Genomic DNA, 26282 nt, shown 5'->3' with positions numbered 1-26282 from the left:
TTCTAAATTTAATGACCACACTCATACTTTCCCCTTCTTCAAGAACAAAATCAAATAACCACCATCCCCATCAAATAACCATGTGACTAGGCACGAGATGTAAGTAAACAAATACATCCCACTTTAGTAAGGTGAGCATGGAAAACCTTGTATTGCTACTTATTAATCGGAAATTGGTATCCTGATAAAATATATGGATATGACAATACTTTATGAAACTAAAAAGCTAACCGAATTACTATGCACCACTACAGTGCCCTCAGACACGTGGTTGCACAACAGACTTTTTAAGATTACCACTCTAAGTTTATTTTAAACTATATCAGCTAGACGATAACTAAACACTGGATTTAATCATTTCGGAAAAATAATAATAATATTTTAATTGTGATGACTGATTATTATTCTTCCAAACGCATCTTGTATTGGTAGTAAACAGATCACAATAATAAACGGATTTTCCCTATATTCACATTGTTTTATCGATAATTTACTGTGCATTGTTTAGTCCTAATTTAGAATAATTATTTGTGCACTTCTCTACATGTTTATCTGCCTGTCTGCTTCTACAGCATTACATCATCTGAGTAGTTGTTAGTTGTTAGCAAATGTAAATCACACAAATTACCGATTTTTACAATGGAGTTGGATTATGGGATTTGTGGTATTACAGTTGTCCCTCATTCAGAAAGTGTGCTGTCAAAAAGATGAATACTTTCCGCACTTATATATGATAGCTCGTGATAATTCAATTTAAGATGCATAAATAAATGCAGAGGAGTTTAACTGATGTCCTGTAGACTGGAAAAGAAGAACAGTAAATACAAGGGAAATGACGAGAATTGGAGTAAACACGAACAGATTTGAGAAAATCCATTGTGCCAAGCTCACGCACTAGAGGTAGCGCTCCCTGAGTGTTGAACAATCGGTTATACACGAGCACGGTTATAGCCTACTTATCGTATGTATTGAACATTTCCCTTAAAGTACAGCTGGTATTTCTGCACGTGATTCTTCGATTACTTTCACATCCCCGTGTTTGAGGTAGATTTCTTACATTGTTCTGAAGAGGTAGATCCAATGTTGAGAGTTCTTTAATCTAACTCTGCTGTCTAAAGGCAAAAGACCGTACCTGCTGAAAAGCTGGTTTTTATAAAATTATTATTATCTGTTTATGCAATCACAAACTTAAAAGATATAGTAACGTCACCAGTATTATAGGTATGATTTTCTACTTAAACCTCCACTATGTCATTTAAACCTCCGTTGTCATATAAGTTCATTGATGATGATAACTCAATTTCGGCCAAATGTGCACTTTTGCTTTTGGACGGCAGAACTGTAGAGAATATTACTTGTATCAACAGAAGTAGTATTACATTGTAAGACAAAACTTAAAACAGCCTTTTTAAGTAATCCTCATAATAGATATTAACGTCATATATATACTAGTACAGTCAATAAATTCATGGGCTGGTACCCAGACTATAGGCAACCAGTAGAATCCATGGTTGCTGTGCTTGTTATGAACATTCACACACACACACACACACACAGACAATTACACAGATCCACACTGACCTTCAAATAGTTCAAGCATAATTTTTCCCTTTCGATCTGTTTTGGCATTTTTGTTTCGGAGATGATGGCGATTTCCAGGTGGCTGCTTGTCTCGTTAGTTGTGGATCGTAGAGGAGACATCATGTTTCATCTCCTGTTGTTATCCGGTTCAGGAACGTTCCATCAGCGTCAGCATTTCTGATGTTGATGTTATGTCAGAATGCATGGGACACGGTGCTGGATGACACGCGACATGTCCAAGTCATCTGTCAGAATGTTGTGACACGTACCATGACTGATCCGTACTGCTGCTGTGATATAATCTACCGGCTGGGAACGGTTAGCGAGCACAACCATTGCAACCTCTTTGGTATTGCATTCTGTTCGGACTGTTATTAACTGACCTAATGGTTCATAATCCACTAAACTGTTTCTCTTTTCCGTAAAGCGTTGATGCTACTTAAACACTGCAATGCAGCCAAGGGCGTTGTTAAACTACGCTTACTTGGATTATCTGCAACGTTCCTGCAGCGGATTTGAGTAGTTTTTGGCAGAACTTGATGTTTGCCCGTTGCTCAAACTGCGACATTCTCCAAGTCCGCCGCGGCGCAATCAACTCCTTTTACAACACAAACAGTACGTCTGTTTACACTCTATGCACAGATCTGCCTCTTGCTACGTTGAGAGATGAACTTCCACTGCTTCCTCCAGGATATCACTTATCAGTTGCAGTACACCACTGTCGCCACACTGTATTCAATCCACAAACTTATTGACTGTATTAGTAGTAGTATATATATATTATGAAAACTATAAAACTCTCAATAACTAAATGCGTCAAGAACTTACCGTTTACATAGCCTGATGTAGACGAAGATCCTGGTTTCTCGTCTCTAGAATCAATCGACGGACTATCTAACTCCAATTTCTTCAATATTTTCTTAGGGTTCAGTATCCATAGTTGCTCTGGGCTGTAAAATACACATCAGAATATAATATTTTCGTACTTAATTACATTGTAAGGCAGTGGTTTCCAATCTTTTTTGAGAACTTTGATCCACACTCAAAGGAATTGAACAGTAAAAACACGCCAACTTTGTGGTGATACAAAATATTATCTTATATATACGATAGTAGTTATTTTCGAGCAAATTTTATACATCATTAAATTAAGGATAGAATTATTTACTTTATGATGAAGCCCTAGAAATCTCGTAACTGATTTAAAACTTTATATTATAACCACAGTTCTAATTTTTACTTATTTAAAAAGTTTATCGTAGTATAAACTCATATATACAAGGGTCATTTAACTCGAAGTGGCAACATAGTATGGAATGTAGGGAATCACTCACCTCGTTCGATGTAGTCTCTGCCAGCCTGTTAAACCCTTCGCCAGATATCTGGTAACTGTTGAATACCTGTCAAAGCCCCACTTTGTGAGAGGGTGTTGACAGTGCGCCCTCAGGCACAAACAATGCTGGGAATGTCTCTGAAACGTTTGCCCCTAAGAGGTTCTTTCATTTTTGGGAAAAGATCAAAATCGTAGGGGCTCATATCCGGGAAATATGGCGGGTGCTCTAGTACCTCCTACCCCATCGTCGTAACAGAGTCTGTACTAGATTGGCTGTATGGCATCTGACATTGTCGTATAGGAGAATTGGTTCAAACTCCAGGTGTGGACGTTTGCGCCGTAATGCTCGTCGCAAATGGTCACTGAGGTATGAAGCATTGGCGGTAACGCCCGGTAGAACTTGATGTGACAGGATAATGCCTTCGTGGTCGTATGACATTATTATCATCACCTTCACGTTTGATGGCTCTTGCCTAAGTTTTTTCGGTCGTGGAGATTCTGGGTGGCGCCAATCACTCGACTGACGTTTCAATTCAGGCTCGTAGGACCTTCCTCAAGTTTCGTCACTTGCAATAGTGCGGTGCAAGAAGTCATCACCTTCCTCATTGTAATGTTGAAGGTGTAGGTGCGCACATTCCCACCTATGCCACTTTTGAATCTCGGTCAGAGCATGAGGTACCTATCTGGCTGCAATTTTCCGCATGCCAAGATCTTGTGTTAGCATGCGGAACACTGATCCGGAAGAAATGTTCGGCTCCTCTGCCAATTCACTACAAGTATAGCGCCGATCACCGTCAAGCTGTGTCCGTAGTCTTGCAAGATGAATTTCGTCCGTGGCCGTTTGCGTATGCCCTCCACCGTGCATTTTGTCTGTTGACTGTCGTCCCGCCTGAAACGCTGCAACCCATCTTGCCACTGCCCGATACGGCAGAGCAGCTTCACCACAGGCCTCTACTAATCCTCTGTGAATCGCCCTAAGATTTCGCCCTTGTGCCACTTGGAATTTCATAAACACAAGCTGTTCTGCAAGAGTGAACATTGCTTTCGGGAGGTATTTCACCCAACAATTACTTGAACATTGTCTACTCGCCACAAGCACCGTAATATGGGACCTCATCAGCATTGAACTGACTTGTACACATCCACGGAGCACACTACGTTTGTCATTTGTCTCCTGCCTACACGGCACTCCAATCGTAGCAGTGTTGCCAGTTCGAGTTAAATGACCCTCGTAATATTGTTGCTACCTACTACGATGATAATACAACGACTACACACTATTTCAGTCACTTAACACGTTCAGCTTCACGTGTATCTATTTTCCTCACACATATTGGTTATCTTCTAGGGCATGACTTACAATTTTCATTTGATTAAATGGTTCATTATCCATGAAGATTTGGAGAAAAGGAAGCTGTGCGATCGTTCTGAATCACACACTCAAAACTATATTTCTGCAGACAATATTTTTCGCTTCATGAAATCAGTGGGAATTTTATTACCACACTGTGTATGATATGTATATATCTAAGCTAACGATAAATCTTATGGTAATGTGGCAGAAAACTGTTTCCTTAACGACTACTAAAGAAGCCAATGAGTAAGTAAACCTTAATACGTATGAACATCATTCATAAATAAAGGGTGTCCCAAAATTCACGCACGAAGTAATTTTGATAGAAAACAAGGGTTTATAATTAAAAATCGTGGATTTTTTTATTGATTCATAAAGTATACAGTATAGGGTTATGTATGGAAAAAAATGAAATCTTTGAGTTTTACGTCCCACGGTTATGCCGGTTAGGCTAAAGGAGACGGTGATGATGAGAGATGGGTGAAATGGTGGAATGAAGAAAGTGGGAGGAAACGGGAGAACCCCGAGAAAACCCACGAGCACGATGTTTGTCCACCACAAAGTTCACATGGCGGGGGCTGGGATCGAACCCGGGACCCCAAGCACCAGAGGTGAACGCTCTACCACTGAGCCACCGCGCCCCCCGGGTTATGTATGGAATAGCATATTGGGTAAATCGCCTCCACGGCTTTGCTGGCACATACGCACTTTTTTGTTGAAATTTTTCATGACCGTTTTGTATAAATGTAACTGAAATTACTTAATACAGGGCTCAATTTCCTCCTTCAAGGGGTGGGTAGTCATGGGTTTGTTGGCATGAACCTTAGACATAAAAAGAGAAAGAAAGAAAAATGTCCAATGGTAAATCGCATGATCTGGGCCAGCCAATACTGATCACCAAAACGGGAAATTACACGACGAGTAAATGACTCATGCAGTAACGGCATGTGGCACAGTCATGCTGAAACCACACATTCACATCCTTGTCTTGAATTTAAGCACAAAAAACTGTTTATCATGTCGCGATAGCGAGCACCATTACCTGTTACTGCCTGACCAGCCGCATTTTCGAAGCAAAATGGTCCGACGATGATGTTTCTGGATACTCAGCAACACACTCTTACGAACTTCTTCGATATTTTGTGTTGAAAGACGTGAAGGATGGCCAAAGAAGTTGACTCAATCTTCCTAACTTTTTAAATTAATCTCTTCACAGTTGATGAAGTTAAATCACTATTCCAACCAAGTTCTGAACGAATATTGCGAACCTTCATTATTTTTAAAATATTGCTCTCCATATTGTTCTTTCATATAGCGCTCCATTTTTAATAACCCTAAACTGTCAATTGTCACGCTTTTTTTCCCCTCGTTGCAAACACCTTACCCACAAATGACGCAAAATTAAAATCTTGCGTGAATTTTGGGACACCTTTCAATACTTACCTCATGCAATTCCACAGGACACAAGGAAACCAAAGGGCAACTCCAATTTCTACAACTCGAAAGACAATATCATGCCAATTCCGACTGTACAAAGGGACTCTGAAATAAAAATAAGCAAAATGAACAAATGTTTCTAACTGAATCATAGATTTTTCATAAAACTATTTCACAGAATAAATTATATTTAAAACTGAACAAATAAATACTACATATTTTAAGTAACACTAAAATAAATTTATAATCTTTAACAGTGAATGACAGTCTCTCTTTCTTCGGAAAAAAAAAAAAACTATAAACTTATTACATCCTTCATTTCCTCTTCTTTATATTAAAAGAGTTACGTTTTTCATTTCCAAAATATGCATAATCTTCACCTACTTTCTCACGATCCACATTTAACAAATAGGCAAAAATCTTTGCTGCCTTATATTTAAATTAGTTGGTTTTCAATGATGTTTAAGATACGGAAGCGATAAAGGAAAATTTTGCAATTTAAAAAGTAACGAGGGGGCGCGGTGGCTCAGTGGTAGAGCGTTCACCTCTGGTGCTTGGGGTCCCGGGTTCGATCCCAGCCCCCGCCAAGTGAACTTTGTGGTGAACAAACACCGTGCTCGTGGGTTTTCTCGGGGTTCTCCCGTTTCCTCCCACTTTCTTCACTTACAACGGTTTATCGTTGTACTATCATTGTCAATCTGTATTTGTCATTGTCAATCTGTATTTGTCATTGTCAATCTGTATTTGTCATTGTCAATCTGTACCTGTTTTTATGTAAAGGATCAGAGGCGTAATAGCTGAGCAGCTATGCGAAAAGGAAGATAAAAAAAAAGAAATGTCTTGAGGTTGCTAGGTAGAAATAATAAATAGATATGTGTGAAGAAAGTAAGAAGTAAGTAACGATTATTGAAATGTAATGTGGTGAGACTTCTTTTGGAAATAAAAAAAGGTAAAATCTAGTTATCCTCGAAAAGGATTGTGTTAATCTGCTAATATAATTATTCTTCTGATTACTAGTTATCCATACATATTGACTTGTCGTATTATGTTTATAAGCTTATGTCATTATATCTTTTTGGTGCCGAAACCCGGGACCCTGTACAAATCTTGAAGTAAAGTAAAGATAGGGTCTTAATTTTTATAAAAAGGGACGTATGAATATTGAATGTACTTTTTTTAAGTAGTGGCAGAAAAATTATACGCCAGTCAACTATGACTAATATACACAGTGATGATATGTCCGTAATTGGTAATTCAGAAGAATCTATGTCTGAAACAGTAAATACTAAGCAGATCTTGGATATGATCCGACAATTAAGTCAATCCATGCAATCGAGGGATGATAACTTGATACAACAAATTAATGACGTTGCTGTGAAAGTTAATCAACAGATGTCTAACGATATTGCACTGAAAGTTGATGAAATTAAACAAAATACAAATCAACAAATACAGCAAATTTCTCAGGAAATTGATGAGAAATTAGATGAAAAATTCCAACAGTTTGCTGATAAATCGTCACAAGATATCAATACTTTGAAAAGGTCTATAGAAGTTTTGGAATCCGCTTTAACTCAACAAGCAACCCAAATGAAAGACACGACTTCGAAAATTAATAATCATAGTCTACAAATAGAAGTTTTGGAGTCTGTTATTACACAACAAGCGACTCAAATAAAGGATAATATATCTAAAATCCACAACCATAGTTGTTTGATACAGGATATGCAGGAGGAAATCAGATCGATGCAACAAAGACTAAGTAACAGGAGTAATGCCTCAGTTCCTTCTATAATAATGAGGAGACGCTTCATCAACGAGAAATCCCAATTATTGAGTGTGATTCTACATCTCCTTCAGTTTATTCGTCTGAAGATAACATAGTACAAGATGCTAATGAAACGGACGGAGTAAGATCACGAAGGCGCATACATGAAAGGAGACAGGATCCACGAATGCCAGCAGATGAAAGGAGACAGGATCCACGAATGCCAGCAGTACGGTATGTTAAACGGCAACGGAAACGGGATATTGGAGAGTCTAAGGTTTGTTGTAAAGTAAGTGAAATCAAGGCGATGACCAAATTCAGTGGGAAATATAATGAAATGACGGCCAGCTCTTTCTTAAAACGTTTTGAAGATGAGTGTAATCTAATGGGAATCGATCAATCTAAATATCTGAAATTATTGCCCCATGTTCTACTTCCACCGTGTTACACTTGGTACGAAGCCGTACGTAATAGAATAAGTAATTATGCTGATTTCAAAAGAGCTTTACTTGCAAATTATGAAAATGATTTTATGCTTGCAAATAGAGACGCGGTGATTAGAAATCGACCTTATAACTCCCGGATTGATAGATCCGTAACAGACTTCGTAGTGAATACATATAACGAATTGAAAAATATAAATCCGTCGCAGCCAGAATCTAGAATTATAGCTTCTATTCGTATTCTACTACCGTTCAAGTTACAGCAGGTTTTATTATCAACTCAATGCGTTAGTTTCCACCATTTGATCATGCTAGTCCAACATTTTGAGAACCAATTTCAGGTACTGAATTGTAATAGTAATAATAATAACAATCGTGGACCAGGAAACTACAATCGTAACCAAAGTAATCCAAATCAGTTAGCAATCAGAAATGTAAATATGAGAAATGAAAAGACAGATGGTGCTCGATTTAACAGGAGATCTAATAGCATCAATGGAACTCAAACTCAGTTTAGAAACAGTGGTACTCGATTTTATAATAATAGACGAAATTTTATGGCCAGGCAAAATCGTTGGAATAGTGCAAATAATAATAGTAATGTAGGCAATAGATCTAATTTCTTTCGTTATAGAAATAACTTTGGTGCCAGAGAGAATAGAAATGATCAGAGTGGTGATAGTGTAGAACATACACCTGAACAATATCGACAAAATAATCAGGATTGCGGTGTACAATGTACGATACTAGAATCTTTTGACGCTCACAATTTAAACTAATATCAGCTGATGTGGTTGGGGTTGAGTCCACATCAGCCAATGACATTTATGATTATCCTTTCTTGAATGTCTCTAATAAATCATCTATCAGCAATACTGAAAACAGAAATAGTTTGAATACATTAAATAAGCGTTGTCAGTACCAATATATACCTATTGTAAATTATTGTTGGATGAATGATGATGATATCGATGATACATTCACTTGTGATACTGATTTTGTATTTTTGAAATCGTTTTGTACAGCAAGAATACCTGTAAAAATTAACGGTGTTCCCTTAAATGCATTAATAGATACGGGGGCAAATGTATCCCTGTTATCATATTCTTTCTGGTGTATAATTGCTAAAGACTATTCTAATCCACAGTTGCATAAGTTAGAAAATTTAATATTAGTTGATTACACTGGCAAGCACAAAAAGAGAGTGATGGGAAAAACTCAAATCGTTTTATCTTTACAAGACCTGGATATTCCTATACCAATTTTAGTCGTGAATGAATTGAATGAGAATTTATTAATTGGTTTGGATTTTATAACACAATTCCGTGCAATTTTAAATTTTGATAATAAGACTTTTACATTGCCTGGGATACCGGATAATATCGTTCAAAAGTTAATTTCTAATACAGAAGATGTCGCGTCACAATGTGCTCCGGTTAATAACTTAACTATTGATGGTAATGATGTATATCCTTTTGACGAGTATGTTCAAGAAATTGTAAATGGTGCAGGAATTAAAGATGAAGGTTTGATAACTCAATTCATTGATGTTCTGCGTAAACATCGGAAGGTATTTTCTAAACGCCCGGGTTGTTGTAAAGATTTTATGTACTCAATTGAAGTAGAAAGCAATAGTCCGATAGTCACGAAACCATATATAATTCCTTATAGATTTAGGGACAATGTAAGACAGCAAATTTCGGATATGTTACGTGATGAAATAATTAGTCCATCACAGAGTATCCATTTAAACCCAATACATGTAGTACCAAAAAAGGATGGACGTCTCAGAATAGTAATGGATTTGAGAAAGTTGAACTCTCGTATAAAACTACAACAGGTTAGGTATCCACCTGTGGAAGAAATATTGAGTACATTACAAGGTAATGTTATTTTTGGAAATCTGGATCTAGTAATGGCGTACAATCAAATCTTATTAGATAAAGAATCTCGGCCTTATACAGCATTTTCTTTCGAGGGACACCTTTATGAATATAATAGGGTGGTTTTTGGATTGGTTAATGGAAGCGCTGCATTAGCTTCCTGTTTAAATAAAGTACTTGGTCAAGATCTTAGAAGCAATGTAATTGTATATGCTGATGATATACTAATTATGGGAAAAGATCCAAATGATTATCTAAAATATCTTGATATTGTATTGGATCGTTTAGAGAAATCAGGCTTTACTATAAATTTAGAAAAGTCACAATTTTTCAAGAAATCTATAGAGTTTTTGGGTTATCAAATTGATGCATCAGGATTATGTTTTGGTGAAGCAAAAATCCAAGCTATTAAAGATTTACCACCGCCCACTAATATCAAGCAGACACGACAAATATTGGGATTATTTAATTGGTTTAGAAAGTCTATACCTCGGTTTGCGGAAATTGCACAGCCGATGTTTTCAATTATAAAAAAGGGTATTCCTTGGAAATGGGGAATGATACAAGAAAGAAGTTTCAATAAACTAAAGGATTGTGTGATGCAAAATATTCATTTGAATCACCCTAATTATGATGTTCCATTTTTTGTACAATGTGACGGTTCCATGTCTGGAATTTCAGGAATTTTGTGGCAACCAAATCCCACAATCGAAGAGCCAGCTGTCATTCATTGTGTTAGGAGGACCCTAAAGAAAGCTGAAAAAAGTTATACTACAACAGAAATTGAACTTTTGGCTGTACGTTTTTCTATTCAAAAATTTGCACCATATATAAGTGGATGTCATTTTACAGTAATCACAGATCACAGTTCCCTGCGTTATTTACGAAGTATTAGAGGGTATAACAACAGGTTACTAAGGTGGTCGTTAGAACTTCAATCATTTGATTTCGATATAAAACATATTAAGGGTATAGATAATGGTCCAGTAGACACTTTGTCGAGAATATTCCCTGGGGAAGAACAGCGTGTTTTGACTATTAATGTATTTAAAATTCTTCAGGATGAAATTGCTCATGTTACTATTGAAGATTTGATGAAATATCAAAGAGATCATGAAGAATACATGAAAATTATTGATCATTTAACGTCGTGTACTTCTGAATGTAACTGTCCTAAAAGGTGGAATTCTTTGTTCGAGTTGTCAAATGGGATATTATTAATTAAAGACTTTAAATTTAAAAATCGAAAGAAAATTTGTGTACCTCCTATGTTAGTACCACGAATTTTAAAGGCTTATCATGATGATTTTGGACATTTTGGTTATATAAAGGTTTTAAATTTAATCAGTAAATCCTTCTATTGGAAATCGCTTAGGACAAATGTTAAGGCATATATAAATGATTGCGAGGAATGTATGCGTATTAAGCATAACTATAAAGCCATCAATAAGCCAATGCTATCAATAATGCCCGATAAACCTCATTCTTTTCTTTCTATCGATTTATATGGGCCCTTACCCAGAGCATCAACTGGTGAAATTTATTTATTTACAGTGATGGATGTCTTTTCTCGATATATAGTGGCCTATCCTTTGCGTAAAGCAACGTCTACAGCTATTGTGCATCGTATTTTAAACGTATATATACCGCATTGTGGACCAGTGGAGCATGTTTTATGTGATAATGGATCTCAATCAATGAATAATGCAGGTATTAAAGTGCATTTTGTTACTCCTTATCATCCGAGTAGCTCGGTGGTAGAAAATGTTCATCGTAATTTTGGCATGCTGTTCCGACATTTATGTAAAGACAAACATTCCAATTGGATAAAATATATCACACAAATTACCTACTTACTCAATTATTCTATTTCTGATACGTTAGGAGTAGCTCCAGCGAATATTCATAATGGATCGGATACGTTATATTCCATTGAACATCATTTTAATGTAAGGTTAATGGATTCCGAGAATATGGACCCTTCAAAACTTGTGAGTATGGTTCAAGTGCGTCGTTTGCAAAAATTTCAGCGAAGAAATAAAAAGATTGAAATACAACAGGAGGGCAAATACAAAGTTAAAGTTAATGATCTTGTGTTTGTGAAACTTCATCCTCAAAGTAATGCTAATTTGAAGAAGATTTATAAGTTTTGCGATGTTTATGCAGGTCCGTATATATGTGTTAAACAAGTGAATCCTAAAGTGTTTGACTTGATAGATGTTAAAACGGGCAAATCCATCGGACTACGCAATATTGATGAACTGAAAGTATGGCATCCTTCTGAAATCACTAAGTACAAATGGTTAAGTCTTGTAAAATCCCTAATTACTCCTGAAATTCTTGCTAATTTGAATTTAAATGATGTTCGTTAATCCATCTTTATATGTACGCGTTTAAGCAATGCTTGAACTTGATACCATATGAAATGATTGTATAGTATATATGTTGTCTTAATTATTTATTTATTTTTTTTTTTTTGTTAATTTATTTTCTCATTGTAATGAATTTTAAATGTTATGTTTATCTTCATTTATTTTATATGCTCAAGAGAGGGCAGATTGTATTCCGTTAAAATTCCTGATATCGATCGTGAATTGAAGTTCCTTTAATTTACTGCGTTATTTGCAAAGTTTAGATAATTTAATTCTATTTTCGTAACCTCAATTACTAATGCACTAAATGGTGATCGCTGGTATGTTTGCATGCTATATTGCCTTCTGATTTTGTTAACCTTTAATATGATAATGATCTTTATTTGTAAACAATATCGATTGTACAGGGATGTTTTCGCATATTGCAGGAAGGAATAGTTAACTAGTAAATTTGCAGAACCCTATTGAATAGATCCATCGACTTTATAGATATATATGGATATATGAATAATTGTAAATATAAAAGAATATAATATTGTAATATGGTATGAGAAGTAAATATTCGTGTCAATGTAACGTTATTTAATACGAGGTCTTCTAAAAGTGAATGTTCTGTAATGATTAATCCAGGGTTCTTTCCTTCGTAGTAAAGCTACTGCGGAATTCCCGTCCATGGCGACATATACAACGGTTTATCGTTGTACTATCATTGTCAATCGGTATTTGTCATTGTCAATCTGTACCTGTTTTTATGTAAAGGATCAGAGGCGTAATAGCTGAGCAGCTATGCGAAAAGGAAGATAAAAAAAAAAAGAAATGTCTTGAGGTTGCTAGGTAGAAATAATAAATAGATATGTGTGAAGAAAGTAAGAAGTAAGTAACGATTATTGAAATGTAATGTGGTGAGACTTCTTTTGGAAATAAAAAAAGGTAAAATCTAGTTATCCTCGAAAAGGATTGTGTTAATCTGCTAATATAATTATTCTTCTGATTACTAGTTATCCATACATATTGACTTGTCGTATTATGTTTATAAGTATTAATATAATGAACTTATACACTCCACCATTTCACTCATCTCTCATCATCACCGTCTCCTTTAGCCTAACCGGCATAACCGTGGGACGTAAAACTCAAAGATTTCATTTCATTTTTTAAAAAGTAACGAAAATCACAACTAGAACATGTAAGTGAAGTTTTGTTATTGTTAGGAGTTTTATATATATATATATATATATATATATATATATATATATATATATATATATATATATATGTATGTATACTGTACACAAGGTGAACGATTTATCCTAACACGCCCTTGTAACTTTTAAACTCAATAAAGAAAGGGCTGAAATTTTGTACCATGCAAATATCGACAGGGAAGGGGGGACTGTTGGACATAGTCTGTAATGTCACCAGCTTAACAGTGCTTCCGACGTAACAGAGTTGTATTTTTTCAAACAGCACAACGTCCGCTTATTATATATTACAAATTCACATGTAAAACGAAAACACACAATACTACATTAGCCATACAGTGATACAAACTAAAGACGCAACTGCATCACAAACATCCAAATTTTGGTGGCCTCTACAGCAGTAATAATGCAAATGAGACGGACGGAGCAAGACACATCCAAAGGACTTAAGTGTCTCTGTAACTTCGTTTCTACTTGACGAAATACGTCATATTCGACATTAAGGTACTTGGATATGTTATTCTGTCCGTCGAACTGAAGTTATTACTATTTATAAAATTTGGTCGTCTCTCGATGTTTGTGATACTGCAGCGTTCTTAGTTTACAACAGTGCATGGCAAATGTGGTATTGTATGTTTTCGTTTTACTTGTAGATTTTGAATATGTAATAACCTGACGTAGTGCCATTTGAAAAAAATATAACTATCTTGCGTTGGCAACGCTGAACTTTGGTGTATCACAGCATATGACAAACAATGCCCCCTGCCGATATTTACATGGTTCACAATTTCAAGAGTTTTTTGTCAGTTTAAGTTACAATAGCATATCAAGATAAATGGTTCACCATATATATAACAAAATTTCCGGTCGCCACTGACGACTAGAAATTTACAGCTGGCGAATAGTGTTCAGTAGGAATAGTTTCTGCCTAAATTCACAGGACTGCGAAGTTTCTGTTTGGCACGAAAATAATTGTCACTGAGTGAGGCAAAAAACAGAATGTGAAGTCTTCACAACGCACATGGAAGGTGAAGTCTTCACAACGTTGTAATTCGCCCTTCCTTCCATTACTAGATTCCCAAATTTGCTTCCAATTGTCACATTTTGTGCAGTTTTACCTATGAGTACCGCTTCATGTGAGAGAGGCTTCAGCAGTCTCAACAGAGTTAAGATTACCTATAGGAATTCACTGAAAACCGACACTGGATGATTTGCTGACAATTTCCATCAATGGTCCTTCACTTAAGGACTGTAATCCGAAAACTGCATTCGACAACTGGTACTTCAGTACAGAGAGAGATCTAGTCTTAAGGTAAAATGTTTTAAACATATATATGAATTGTCCAATTCAAAATTGATTATCCTGAATCTAATAGCCTGGTTTTGAAATGTTATGACGTGGTGTAATCTCTTTCTTTTTCAAACCAAAGGCCATTGGGGGCACCTCTCATGATTTGTACGTGACAGATACTGGCGACCATCACTTTTGGATTGGCGAGTGAGTCTGACGTTGAAATTTTGCGCCCTATATATATATATATATATATATATATATATATATATATATATATATATACCAACAAGGAGTAATTAGTTCTTTGGGCCTTTTAAAAACCATGCACACAATAATTAAGTCTTTGTGGCCACTCATCAATTGCATTACGCAACACATCAACTGGAAAATCTGCAGCTACCTTCCGAAGAGATCGCTTTAAATTTTCAATATTGGGATGTCTCTTCTTGCAAGCCATCTCCTGAACCTTGGACCACAATTTATAATCCAAAAGGTTTAGGTTCGGACTTGTAGAACAACTGAAGTAGAAATGAAGTCTGGAACATTTGCCTCCAGCCACTGCCGGGTTGTCTGTGCCTTGTGTGCTGGGGCTGAGTCTTACTAGATGTTACAGTTCTGTCCATGGAAGAGGATGTTGGTGAGATTCTTGACTAGTCTCTCAAGCACTGTCTCCTGGTACACCTTGGCTCACGTTTTGACCCCCTCTTTACTTTCATTTTCACAGAAATGGAGCTCCGTTGTTGTGCCCTCATAGTCCACACCCCACCACACCGTGACTGAGGCAAGATGTTGACTCCTTTGGATCCTTGGAATCTCTTCACCAGCTTCTCTAGAGGATGTGGCACATATCCTGTCATTTTGGGCATTGGAAGTCTCCTCAACACTGAAAATCTTTCCATCACTGAAAAGAATTCGACGGTGACCATTTGCTGCGCAACGCTCAAATATGCGCTTTGCTTTAAGGAGCCTCTGGCGCTTCAATTCATTTGCATACACATTTTCGATATCTTTAGTACGAACCATTATTGACTGTTTTCTAACTGGATTTCGTCGGATACGCGCTGCCATTGCTTTTACAAGTTCTGGTTTTCGTACTGTGTGTGGTCTTCCTTGCCGTGAAAAATCTTTCACAGTTCCAGTCTTAATAAAACATTGGATAGTGTGGTAAGCGATTTTTTTTTTTTAAACTAATTGATGCTTCTGGAGGGTTTTGAGAGTCTACCCTGGTGATATGCCTATCTTGTGCCTCTATCATGGCCACACGATTTTCATACTCGCCCCATTCCATCTTGAACACTTACAACTGACACTTTACACTTCTTCAGTTTATTCAGCAATGACTCACGGTTCACAACACCGCTTTTGACGTCGCTCGCTGTACGGGCGGAAGTACAGCCACCCTCAAAAGTTGGGAACATATTTATGGTAAGACTAGGAACAGTGTGTTTAGTAATGCTACAGCAGTGCCTATCAGAAAGCAACAGGATTCGTATACACTTTACTATGTGGAAATTCAATAAGATTGATAACGTTTACAATTTGCCACAGCAAGTGTGTTTCAGTTAATTCAATGACAGTTAAAGAATACAGTATTATTAACTGAAGAAATGAGTACGTTGATGTACACTCATGTCCAAAATGACTGTCGCATATCTATAGCTGTCTTCTTGTAAGAATATAATTTGATAATGACTTTGCAGGGTACTTTTAATATTGATACTATGTGTATAATCGAGAAATAAGTGTTTGTGGTAAATTTCACAGGAAAAGAATTATAAATACGAAAATTAGAATGAGTAAAACAAAATGTTGCTAAATGGACAAGGAAGTTTTATTTTCATTTTATTATTCTTATTTACTGCTCTTTTGACATGAAATTTTCCACAGACATGAAATTTTCCACACACATTATACACATACTAACATTATAAGAAATACCGGGCAAATTCGTTATCAAATTATATTCCTACAACAACATATTTATAGACATGCGACAATAATTTTGGACATGAGTGTACATTGTTACATGTTAAAGATATGTGATGGTAAAAAGAAAAATTAACAATTCGAATCATGTTCTACCATTATCTCTACGGTTTACCACTGATATACAAATTATAGTTTTGGTTTACCGAAAACTATCACAGTTTTGATATAGTTAAAAATCCCACCAAATAGAATATTCAAATCTGAGGTTTGCTTAAATAAACTTCTTACAATAGTTCCTTCAACTGTAACTATTAGTTCCGATTAGATATTGGTATTTATCCACAAACTAGCTTAAATGCTCATTCTTCGCATGGGGAGAATAGATTGATGGAGAATATCTGAACCTCATTACTTAGGATACAGATTTCAAGGGAAGTGTAATAATAACAATCCAAAAGGTACTTTATTTTGGCGTAAATTACGAAACCCAATTGTCTCCTTAACTACAGTGACATTATATATATATACATATAAAAGCTGAGGTGGGTATTATGTTCCAAAATTGATTTCAAACTTTTCACCCATTTCTCCGAGATACAATCACGAGTAACAGAAAACATCGCTTTCAGTGTAGGCAAACATATGATAGAAGATATTTTCCTCTCCCTCCCGTTATAATAAAGACTTTCAAGAAAGCTCAGATAAGCACCCATTTATTTTTAATGAAGAGTTTATATACCGAGTGTCACTTTCCTAACTTGTTGGGCTTGTGAAATACTATATTTTTCGCATAAATTTACACCCTTCCTTCCACTATTCCCCTTAGGACTTATTTTATTCAAGTGACGCGATTAAAAAAAAAAAAAAAAAAAAGTTCACAATAGATGATAACTAATTTCAAAAATCATTTCAGCTGTCATTCCGAAACGGTGCAGATGTCTTCTCGTGATTCGATCCCACACAAGATCAAATTTATTTTCATATATTAGATTTAGCATTATTTTATAACGCAGTATAGATATTTGTTGTCTAAAAACCATTGAGCATTTGTGAATCAAAATGAAAAAACATTTATTCTGAATATAAAATAACATTATGACACCACATATGCACCATTTTGTTCGATGTTCTGCCATTTTTCCAGAAACACCTTAATTCTTTCACTATAGGAATTCTGCGGTTTCTGGTCAAAAAAAGTGACACATGGTTTCCACAGGTCTTTTTTGAAACAATATTCAGGGAGTTCTGCAGAGACCAAAACATGAAAGTCTGACGATGTCAGATCTGGACTATACGGTGGATGCATTAAGACCTCTCAGCCAAGTTCTATCAATTTTTGACGGATCGTTAAAAATGTATGCGGTTGCGGCGATATATAAAACACCATTTTTGTTGACAAGTAACAGCTGTTTCTTCTGAATTGCTACGTGCATCCGCACTAATTGTAGGCAGTACAGGTCCGAGACTATGTGCTGTCCAGAGGCAGCAACTTGTGATCCACGATGTCCCTCCAAATCCTATCAAACACACAACATAGCCTAAAAAAAATTTAATATCCTCGAGTAAAAATAAAAAAATATAAGCATAGTGTTGGAGCCCATTGTGAAACTACTGAGTACTACCATGGTCGCCAACCACACTGGATCTTCCAACAGGATTGTGGAACGGTCAACACAAGAGTGACTAAGGCCAACGAGGTACACTTCATCTCCACATCAGACTGACCCTCTAGCAGCCCAGAACCGAACCCGCTCGACTACCAACTGTGGTTAGTACTTGAATTAATGGCCTGCAAGAAGAGACACTCGAATGTGAACTCACTGAAACGCGCCTTGGTCAAACCAGCCCGCCAGACTCCAGACCTGCATCTAGGCTCAAGATGAACATTTTGAAAACTGATTGGAGCTCTTCATGCTTCACACTGCCATACATTATTTTACAAAAGGATATCAATATATTGTCAATACTGTGTCTGTGTTCCACTTCCAAAATTATGACAGTATTTATGAAGTAACTAGATATGCATGGAACTTTATTTCTATGAAGCTACTGGCCGGATCTAAATAAAAAATCTTTAAGTTTTACGTCCCACGGTTATGCCGGTTAGGCTAAAGGAGACGGTGATGGTGAGAAATGAGTGAAATGAAGAAAGTGGGAGGAAACGGGAGAACCCCGAGAAAACCCACGAGCATGGTGTTGTCCACACGGCGCGAGCTGGGATCGAACCGGAGGTGAACGCCCCAAGCACCGGAGGTGAACGCTCTACCAGTGAGCCACCGCGCCCCCAGATCTAAATCAAATTGGTTAGCAAGTAGCTCTCGTCATCTAAGAAATAAAGACCGCTATATTTGGTGGCCAACATCGACTAGGGACAGGCTCAAGGCTAGTTGACTTGTGTGTGTGGTACTTTATTTTTTGGTAACTACGGGCCAGATGTAAAACTTTAATGAGCAAGTAGCCCATCGACTAAGGAATAAAGATCATTATATTTGGTAGCCGAGCTGGGTTAGGGACAGGTTCAACTTAGCTTGTATGTGGTCCTTTATTTCTTGGCAACAACTGGCTGGATCTGTACGCAATGTGGTAGACAAATAGTCCATCGTCTAAAGAAAAAATATTGCTATATTTGGTTGCCGAGCTTGGCCAGGTACGGGCTCGGTTCAGTAATAGAGGTTATTTTCCACAGCTTTGCACCCGTCAGTTACGAGTTCGGTTCACTTCGGTCTGTAGACTATTTGGTATTATAATTTATGTACTCAATTTTAAAGTATGTGAGTTTAGGGGATCTCTCCTTCCTCTGGTGTCGCCAGTTATCAAACCAATCGCAGCAAGAAATATGTCATTACTCAAGCATATACCTCTGCAATCTAGCAGAAATCCACTCTCGAATAACAGGAAGTAACAACTGATTTGGGTTTATTCCATTTAAATCTGGGTTTATTTCATTTTATTCCCCAAAATTTAAACACCAAAAAGAAATTATGAAGCGTTTTTACCGTTACATGAAACCTCGACTACATTCACTTATAATATTCGTATCACGTACATACCAATAGGCGAAAATACAAATTAAATCCACAGGTCTGATTTTAAAATATTCTGAACTATTTGGTCTTGATCCTCATAGTAACAGGTTTACGGCCGACAAACAAAATACTTATTGAGCTTTGCTTCGCGTTATATGAAAATATACGAACTCAGAAGGGTCACCCACATTTACTGTATAAATTAATCTGAAAAATATATAAGAATACAAGTATTTCAGAAACTTCTCTACTGAACATTCCAGATACTATCTCCAATCAACTTTAACTTCTTTCTTGCCGTAGCTTTCATTTACCATTCTTAATTAATATATTATAACACTTCTGAAAAGAACTTACTATCGTTATTTTTAAGTAACTTACTTCTTTTTCCAAAATTCACTTAATGTCTCGCTGAAGAGAAATCCAACAATAATGATCAGCATGAAAGCTTGAGAAAGTAATCCAAGTCTTGATTGATGTAGCTGTGATGTGTCAACTCGCTTTGGAGGTCCATCTGCAAATCCTCCTCGCAGCTAAAAGAAACAGAATGTCAAATTTCTTCTTTGATTTTAAGACTTCGAAGCAAACAAAAACTATATAGTCCTCATGTAACTATTTGAAAAATCACTGAACATTTTTAGATTTTTACTGAAGATTCTGTACATGCTGACATAGTACGTACAATGGATGGCAAAAACGGAAAATGTTCTTCTTCTCTTCACCAACTATATAGGTACGCTGAATAAATTCATACTAAGAAAAATTAAATCAAAGAAATTTCTCTCTTTCAAATATTCAATACATATTCATTTGCACTTCTAATCTTTTTAACTAATTGAGATGATGACATGTGAAACTAAAATCTATCTTAAATCTGCAATAAATATACTGAATGGTCCAATTCTCATTATGAATAAACACCGAAAAGAAGTTACGGCAAATGAAGTACATAAAGAACAATGTCATGTTATTTTTATTTTAAATATGATCAATGTTCATTAATTCATTTATTTAGTTATGCTCCTAGTAAAAATGTTGTTACTTTATACTTCTAGCTAATCAGATAATAAATGAAAATAGTCATATCATGAACTATAGAAAGAAGTACTACATAATTATTATCTTTTATTTTTAGTGCAAAATCTATACAGTTTTAACAACAAATTAATAGTCTATGGTTATTATTATTTACAAATATCTCGACTTTTTTTTTTTTAGTAATATCCTATGCATTACCAGCGCGAAATTTTTCTATTTTAGTGTGTGGAATTCTCTAACATAATTTTACAAATTTCCGTATTTCCAATCCCCTACTATCAATTTTAATTTGTGAAATCATTCTAGAATAAAGAGAAATCAGATATATAATTGGACAGTAAGTAACAGATGGAAAACTTAAAACACAATAGACGGTTTTGAGCCAGTCTTGTATTTACTGTACCCGGAAACATAACCACTCATACATTTTAATCACTAATGAATACGAGACTGAATAAGTTATTTACGTATACTGACAACATGCAATTAAAGAAAGAAGAAAAAGTAAAAACTGCATGTCAGGAGGGATTATCATTTTTATGTAACTGTCGTTGCAAGTGAGATCCCTAAAATCAAAAACATTAGTTAACCCTATGCTATTCCATACACCAGTACAAATACTGAGTGTTATATATACTATAAGGAATTATTATTTTTTTAACTGACTGGCATATTAATTCTGAAGAGTGATGTTTCGAATGTGCAATATTCGCACTCATACTTAAGTGGTTAATCTAAAGAAGTCCCGCAGCAGAATTCTTTTCTTCTTAGCTTACTGCGTCTTTAAACTACTAGACATTAAATAAATACGTTTAAAAAAATACTTTTGTTAATAACTTCTTAATAAATTGATTAATTAGACTACACTGTTCTTTAGCTTAAAAGATAATTACATCGGCTTTAACTTATTTGAAGTTCTATTTTAATTACTCTATGTATGCTACGAAGCTATTAACACAATTAAACGTATCAATGATATGCATTCAGTACAAACAGAACAAAAATGTACCGATCTGCGGTTTCAGATAATGAATTTAGCATCTACGGTTTGTGCCCTTCTATGTATGAAAGTCATCCACCCTCTTTCAGCAATTAGTCATTAAAAAAACGGAAGAAAAAATGTCTAGGCACTTCGAGAAAACACGTTATTATCGTATTAGTGATAAACCTTATAAAAATCGGAGTACAACCCTAATCGTGATTTGGAGAAACTGACTAACCTCGATATTCAATCAATTCGATTCTGATCTCTTAAAAAATGTTATCCAGTCAAGCTTTTGAAAAACTTCTTTTTGCTTTTCCATACATAGCGATTACATAACTTACTTTTGGTCTCAGTATTACCTATCTTCCTTGAAGTTAAGAGTTCTTAGGTCTTTATCCATTCACCAAATCAATTTAATTCAAGTATGTCAAAAGCTTTTATTGCCTTTTGTATAGATCAGATCTGAATGTATACAGATAATTATCAAACTAATGGGAACATGTCTAAAATGTGTCAAGTAGTAACACTGAGGATTCGTGGGCAGTGCCTTGTTAGATGATTGTTAAGATGGCAATGCGCTAACTTACATCACCGGACCTGTTGAGGCGGAGTACAACTAAAAAGCTTGTGCTGAAGCAGAGAGACGATGAGCAAGAAGCCAAATTGTGGGTGAGCAATAGCTGGAGCAAATATATCTAAGGTGGCTAGTGTGTTAGATGCGTTGCAAGGGAACTAATAGATGATGATGACGGCCTACTAGTAAAACAACATCGGTGAAGAGGAATGGTGGACGGAAGTGGAACACTCAGTGATAGGGATCGCCGAGCACTGAACAGGATTGTCATCACAGATCACAGACAGAATGCGCCAAAGCTACTGCTGAATTCAGTCAGCACTACAACATCCTATTGTGTATTTCACAATCCGATACGAGTTGCATGATCTAAACATCTGCGATTAGGTTGCGATTTCTAGACTGGCTGATCATCGTTTACAATGTTTCAGCGCAAAGAAAACGACGGCAAGAACATGCAAAGTGAACCGGCAACGATTAGAAACACATAGTAGGATTCGATGAGTTCACTTTCATCACCTTATTTCCAATAGGCCATGTTTATATATAGCGGACGCTCAAACAAGTTTTATGTTCCGAACGGTGCCCTCCCTACTGCAAATCTTGGCAGCTCCTCTGTGATGCTGTGGGCCGTGAGATCCTGTTTCCTACGGGTTCTGTGATTACGAATGTGTCACAGAACGATTTACTGACAGTGATCATGTCAGATGACATTTTACATTTTAAGTCACCACGTGTATCCCAAGGCTCAGTTTCCAGCCATCTAAGATGTAAATTTTCCAATTCACACCACGGAAGAAATTGGTGTGGTTTCATTAACATGGGGATGAACTACAACACCTCCCCTGGTTCGCCCAATCCCCACACCTCAACATCATTAAACACTGATGGTTAGTTTTGGAGCTCTGACTCAGGAGCAAATATCCTCCTTTATCTTCGTTGACAGTTCCGTAACTGCACTGCATAAGCAACGCGACAATATTCCTCTGGAAACAACTTATGACTTACATGGTTCTATTCGGCTACAAATCAGAGATATTCTGCACGCTAACGATGGTCCCACACCCTATTAATCACATAAGCTGCAATTTCTTAGATGTTTCCATTATTTTCATAACCATCTGCACAATGCCACTACCCCGTTTTCACCAACAACACATACACATTAAGTAACACGTAATATTTTTCACCTTTACAAAATATTCAAAAGTCCTCTACCGTATACAAAATGATCTTTTAATATTACCTACACCTATGTTCGGATTTGTCATTTTACAATGTTATGGGTTTCAAACTGCTTGAACGGGAGGCCGTAACTTTTAATCGAAATCCAGTAAGCAATTTATACAAAAGCCATTACTAAATCTGTCGTGCTAGTACAAACAGTGTATAAAAAATGTACACACAATTTATCAATACAATGGTTAAAACTCATAGCATATATATTTTATTCTACTTCGCCATTGTTACCTGAAGCAGCTCATTTCTACATCAAACAAAACAAACAAAATATAGCAACTACATGCCTTTTGGTCAACAAGTTTGGCAACAGCAGGATCGGTATCTGTTCGCTTTTCATCAGTTGGAGTGCGATTGTTGGCAGCTATAGATGTCACAGTAGAGTCATGATCACATAAGAAACCGCCTCGTACCTGAAGAAAATTTGAATGCGGAAAATGTGACCTTGAGTAACTTTAGTTCTATATTCATATTCGTAGAATTTAAGATGTTACGACGAAACTCTAATTTACCTTAGAGGTTTCTTCTAATCAATTAATTAAATGGTCCAACTAATACCATATTTAGTATTAAAATAGCAACATTTACTTAAAATTCATACACAGCGCACATGCACAACATATATGAGATTGCATAACAATAACATATTAACACACACAAATATTTTTTTTCCTATTTTACTAGACAGATATCGCATATTCTACTATGTTTAAATATCAATCGCATTTCAAACTACATTAGTACATGCAAATTATATGCTGTGGGATGTTGTAATCAGAAACACACAAACGAAAGAACTACGAAATAGGTATTATAATTTCTATTCTACTGAGGCCAATATGAATAGTTTTCCAGCTGTTTTGTGATTAATAAAGTAAGATGGAAATCTGTACTTAATCATTACTTTGAATACTTTATGTTTTTATTGACAAAAGAGAGTAAGAGCGGAACGTGACTTTTTATATGGATTCAGTACTGTAAAAATAGGTTCTATCTTCGACTTTATTCCTTAATGCAGCCGCAAGTGGTAGAAATTTATATTGATTATATTGAAAAAATGGCAATAAATTGCAATCTTTTTTTCTTTAAATAATTCAGCGTCCGAAGAATATCTCATATCTCTGATCTATCCCTGTATTGCAATCACTATTTCTGGTTTCAATATTGAATTCGATGGTTTGGAAGTCCACCCTACCTTCACGACGTGAAACGAATCCATTTGTTTTATTTTTAAAAAAAATAATTTTCACGATGGAATTTGGTAAACCAAACAATTTTTGGCGATCAGGTGAAGAAACACATTTCTTGTTTGTTTCTCCCAAGATTTCGCATTAAGATGCTATGATAGGGTACTTTTTCCTCATTATTTTAGTTACATACTTGTAGCACTTGATGAAGAGTCCAGTATAGATTGACTACTGATCCATATGGAGTTTAATGAGGATGTTAACAACGAAGCTATTTGTTGCACTCACGATGGCTACTGTATGGAGTTGAAACTAATCTCCAAATATTAAAACTGGAATGATATGTGCAAAATTCTTTTGCCAATAGAGTTTGATTAACCATTATTACCTGATAGTGCAAATGTACTTTATACTGATCCATCTTTCTTGCTTTGATAATTATTAAGATCTGAAAATTAATGTTATATAAATTATCATAAATGTTTTATTTAATTATTTTTTGTTGTATTATAAGACGCAGATGATCATTACAATATGATATAAGGAAACACCCTAATGGCCGTTAATATTATTACTTTTTAACTATCGAGCTATTCGCAGTTTCAGTAGCAGATTAATTCAGGAAATCTTGGGAAAATGAAATAATGTTTTAACAAATCAACAAGAAACGCAGAACAAGAAAAGAAACAATAATAATAATAAATCAGAGCAATTTCTTTTAGTTCTTCAATTATTTGCAGGCGAACGTTTCTGTGAATTTGTCAATGACCTGTATCCAATTTTTGTCCTAAATATCTAAATCTATATGTATCTGTTTTTATTATTATTATTATTATTATTATTATTATTATTATTATTATTATTATTATTATTACTATAATTAGTATTAACGAAGTAAACGACTTCTTTCAATTGCAAATCAGATTTTCTCATTACTTAAGTAAACAATACGTCGGCTTGTCATTCAATGTTATTCCAAATGTTAATACGTTACTAGGATTGCTACCATTCACTATATTCTCAACTAATATTCATGAATTCAATTAGTATATATAGTCTAAGTTCATGTCAGGACGTAGTTCCCTCGCATTCTTGCCTTTCGCAGGTCTGATCAATGGTGGGAGCTCAACTGAAGGAACTCCGTTAAACTGCACATCCTCATCTAGAGGAACATCATTGTTGTAAAATGATGTTAAACAAAGGGAAGTCGCCAGTTAATTACGCTTATTAACTTAAAATTTTGAAAACAAACCTCCACTAATATTCAGAAAGCTCAATTCTATTTAACTTAATGGAACACAATAAATATTTCACTATTATTACTTTACAAAGGAAACTAAAAACTACTCGCAAAACCGTCTTGTGTGTCTACTTTCGTATTCCGTGTTGTTACATTTTGTTGCTATTGAATGTCTTTCTTTAGTACTTTACAATCAAAAAAAAAAATAAATAAATAAAATAAAATAAAATAAAAAAAATAAAAATAAAATAAAATAAAAAAAAATAAAAATAAAAAAAATAAAAACATAAAAGTCTTATCTCACTATCTCCTTTATATGTAAGTGGAACGTAATTTCTTTAATATTTCAATTGAAAACAGTCAACCTTAATCATGAAGAAAGGAAGAGGCTGTTTTG

General features: G+C 35.5%; 1 protein-coding gene across 3 annotated transcripts in view; it reads right to left on the bottom strand.

The window, feature by feature from the left end:
- The window catches only part of LOC145675219 (uncharacterized), a 72253-nt gene that overhangs the window by 12052 nt on the left and 33919 nt on the right, over nucleotides 1-26282 (bottom strand). For 2 of the 3 annotated variants that reach the window (XM_081745599.1, XM_081745601.1), the window contains exons 7-10: nucleotides 23746-23871; nucleotides 20004-20155; nucleotides 5712-5810; nucleotides 2410-2531 (exon numbers count right to left, since the gene is read on the bottom strand). In XM_081745599.1, the coding sequence (XP_081601725.1) occupies nucleotides 2410-2531; nucleotides 5712-5810; nucleotides 20004-20155; nucleotides 23746-23871 (499 nt within the window). The remainder of the gene's footprint in view (nucleotides 1-2409; nucleotides 2532-5711; nucleotides 5811-20003; nucleotides 20156-23745; nucleotides 23872-26282) is intronic. The other variant, XM_081745605.1, reaches the window with a different exon arrangement.

Source organism: Thermobia domestica, chromosome 2 (assembly GCF_964235325.1).
Source record: "Thermobia domestica chromosome 2, izTheDome1.hap1.1, whole genome shotgun sequence".
NCBI classification, from domain to species: Eukaryota; Metazoa; Arthropoda; class Insecta; order Zygentoma; family Lepismatidae; genus Thermobia; species Thermobia domestica.
Note: the sequence above shows the minus strand (reverse complement) of the source record. Positions and strands in the feature narration are given on the sequence as shown.